General features: G+C 39.0%; 1 protein-coding gene across 1 annotated transcript; it reads right to left on the bottom strand.

Moving 5' to 3' along the window:
• Nucleotides 1-2,290: 2,290 nt before the first annotated feature.
• On the bottom strand, nucleotides 2,291-3,362 carry LOC147447541 (uncharacterized). The gene has a single exon (XM_086524357.1). The coding sequence runs from the start codon at nucleotides 3,358-3,360 to the stop codon at nucleotides 2,758-2,760; it is 603 nt and encodes a 200-aa protein (XP_086380483.1). The 5' UTR covers nucleotides 3,361-3,362; the 3' UTR covers nucleotides 2,291-2,757.
• Nucleotides 3,363-3,592: the final 230 nt, after the last annotated feature.

Genomic DNA, 3,592 nt, shown 5'->3' with positions numbered 1-3,592 from the left:
CCCTGTTGGTAGAAACAACTCGTATTGGCCTTCTATATGCAATCTACACTCTCCGTTCTCCCAACAAAAAATAACATATTAAATACATGTGCAGGAAACACGGGCACTCTCACACTAGTGGCACAAACCATGACCATAACTCTAAACACTTCAAAAACCTCTGTAAGATTTGAATAATACGGATTGTAACCATTTTCACTTCAAAAAGATGTGTTTGATTCGACAATATGGATTAAAAACCCTTAATGCTTAAGAAAACAACATTAGATCAAACAATACGTATGGGTTAAATACATGTTAAAAATCGTAAACATTTCAAAAATTGTGCTACACCAGAAGACATGAGTTGAGAGTTTGTACATTAATACTTCAAAAAACAACGCTACAAAAGAAGACATGTGGATGGTATTTTTAGTTAAGAACACAAGTAATTTGATATAGTGAATTCTTAACCAAATTAGCAATATGAAGGTGAAAAATCATGAAAGTTTGGTGCATTTTTCACAAACAACGAATTCATAAATTGAATATACTTCTCACATCCAAAAAAGATTATGGAATGATATCAAGGTAACACTTAAGTTTGTAATATATTTATTGTCAACCTCAATTAGCAAAGTAATTTTCCATGTTTAAACTCACAAACATCTCGTAAATTGCTCATTTAATAATATTAATAGTGTATAATCTCTTTTAAAAATCATTGCTATGAAAAAAAATTGTAAGTATGTATATAAATTTTCTAGTTGACAATGTGTCTATATAAGCTATTCGTAAACAAACAAATAGGTAAACACTAAAGTATGAATTTTAGTAAAACATCGACTTTTATTTTGTGAAGGTGCTATTCATTGGGGCTAGTCACTATTAAGGTTGCACAAAAGTGATATGCTATAATTTTTATGAGTACATTGGATAATATTTTATACGTATCAAAGCATTTCTTGATAACTTCATTGGATTTTATGTGTCTTTTGATTAAAACAACGATGGTTGATAAGGAATTCAATAGGTAGTTGTGAAAGCAAAGAACATGAAGAAGATATGCCCATATGGATTTATGATTGCAATGATGAAGAAGACGAACACTCAAATGTTGGATCTGTTTGTGCACAAGCCTTGAGCTAGAGAAAAATCTTGATATAGACTAAGACGAGCTCAATCAAGCATGGGGGTGGGCCAATACTTACCACAAGGATATCATATTTTTCGCGTAACTGAGGTGATGTCCCTGTGGTAAGCACTATTCCATAGAATAGATTACGCACATATCTACATTGTGTGATAAGGTATTTTATTGTTGTCTTACAATACAACAAAAGGCACACTACCACACAATGCACACATTAAAAAAACACTCAAGTCGTGTGGTTAGATACTCTGCTACTGTCATGCACTCCGATGCAAAAGCATCCTCGCGTACGACTCCCTCACTCCCTATCTCTTCTCAACGTACGTGTGGAGGAGGTCATCTCTCTCTCTCTCTCTCTCTCTCTCTCTCTCTCAAATGCTCACAAAATCAATAACACCCCGTAGACCCATCTATATATTAAGTTACGGGCCCGTCGAGTTTCTTTGTTTTCCCGGTGGGTCCACCAAGAAATTGTTATTTCCCGATGGACCCGCAGGGAAAACAACGAAGCTTGGCGAGCTTTTTGTGAGTTACCAGCTCGCTCTAAACCGGCTTGTTTGTGATTATGTGAATATGTTAATAACTTTTTGTGATCACAAGAAATTTTATGTGTTACGTAAATATTAAATCTTAGTTCTCAGGCTATCATGAACAAGTTAAAATCCCTAAGTGCTCAAAAGTTGATGTTGTAACACAAAAAGTTATAGCACCTAACCATATTTTTACCTCTCTCTCTCTCTCTCTCTCTCTCTCTCTCTCTCTCTCTCTCTCGTTGCCTCTGCCTGCATGGATTTTCCTATTGTGACAAATTACTAACATAAGTTCAAAATCTCAATATTTGAAGAGCACCAAACTAACTGAGTAGTATTTTTCCAAATTTCTTGTGTAGCGAAGACTCCTTTAATAGAAATTTTTCGACACCATGTTCTATGTAGCGTAGAGTCTCCTTCCTTGAAAGCAATAATTATTACGATTTGTTTCCCATTCATAACATGAAAATGGAGTGGAGTTTGTTAAGAATTTGATCTTTTGTTCAATATATGCACTACACTTAGAGTAATCTATTGTTCCATTGAAAATAGTAGTTTGCCTTGCCTTAATGAAAATACTATGCACCAACCTCTTGATAACTTTTTTTTTTTGCACGGGAGAACTTGGTTTCAAACTTTTCAATAAAGTTCGTTTATTACTCCATTTTCATTCATAGAAGATTGATTCAATGGTACAATCTTATTATGGGACAGCAACCTCCATGGTTTTATTGGGTAAGAAAGACAGAAAAAATCTGGGTAAAGATGGTTTTATTTTTATAAGAGAAGTATGATAGGTATTTTGGCAGACATATGGTAATGCAATTTGGCGATAATGAGATGGAAATGGCAACGACTAAGTAAAATGTGTGTGCGCGTGTGTGTGTGTGAGAGAGAAGAAGAAGAAGAGAATTTTAACGTCGTAGGAAACTATCCCAAGAGAATGTGTGTGTGTGTGTGTGAGAGAGAGAGAGAGAGAGAGAGAGAGAGAGAGAGAGACTGACGATAATAAGATGGAAATGGCAATGTGTGTGTGTGTGTGAGTGAGAGAGAGAGAGAGAGAGAGAGAGAGAGAGAGCCCCTTATATGGGAATGTTACTCGAGGTCGATGATGATATCGTTGATGGTCACAGGGGTGTCTTTGAAGCGGCCCGTGGGGACGAAAGTGAGGAGGAGTTGAGGATGCAGAGAGAGTCCCAGCTGCGACACAATGTCTCCAATACCTATGGAGAAGAGTATGGTATGGAGGAGAGGTTCCTCCCCCTCCAGCTCCAGCTCCGGCTCCTCTTCAGCTTGTTGTTGATGTTGTGGAGAGAGGAGCGGGGTGTGGTTGAAAGCGGAAGCAAAGTTGGGGGTTGAGGCAATGGGGGTGGCGGAGGAGGCGGAGGGCAGGTTGATGAAGAGGTTCATGTGGTAGAATTGGCGGCGCCGCAGCGTCAGCCACACCCGCAATACCTCCTCCGCCTCTACCGCTGCCGCCCCGGCAACAATATTGCGGCAGCAGCCCTGCTCTCTGATGGTGTGAACGGGCCTCCTCACGCTTACTGTGAAGGGCTGGCCCGTAAGCACTGCCACACAAGCACTGCTTATACCCGCCTCCTCCAGTTCATAGACGTTAGGCAGATGAGCCTCGTCATGAAGATGAACTGATTCAGAGTAATTGGACGACGCGTTGCATGCAGATAATTTCTCTTCCATCTCAGCTTAATTTAATGTTGCTCAGATCGACTCCTAATATAATGCAATAGCCCTCTTCCCTCTTCCTCTTGCTTTAAGCACATCACACCAACCCGCTACGTTAAGGTAATCGTGCCTTTCACTTAAATGTAAAACAAATCAAAAGATAACCGTGCTTTAACTTAGATGTACAATTACTCATCCCTCATCTTGAATTCACTCTCCCAGCTCTCTCTCTCTCTCTCTCTCTCTC

The sequence above is a fragment of the Adiantum capillus-veneris genome, chromosome 11 (genome assembly GCF_014529385.1).
Source record: "Adiantum capillus-veneris isolate H3 chromosome 11, ASM1452938v2, whole genome shotgun sequence".
Classification (NCBI taxonomy): Eukaryota; Viridiplantae; Streptophyta; class Polypodiopsida; order Polypodiales; family Pteridaceae; genus Adiantum; species Adiantum capillus-veneris.
This window is presented reverse-complemented; position numbering and strand designations above follow the sequence as displayed.

Coding starts and splice junctions, on each gene's coding strand:
- LOC147447541 (XM_086524357.1), bottom strand. CDS start 3,360: ATGGAAGAGAAATTATCTGCATGCAACGCGTCGTCCAATTACTCTGAA.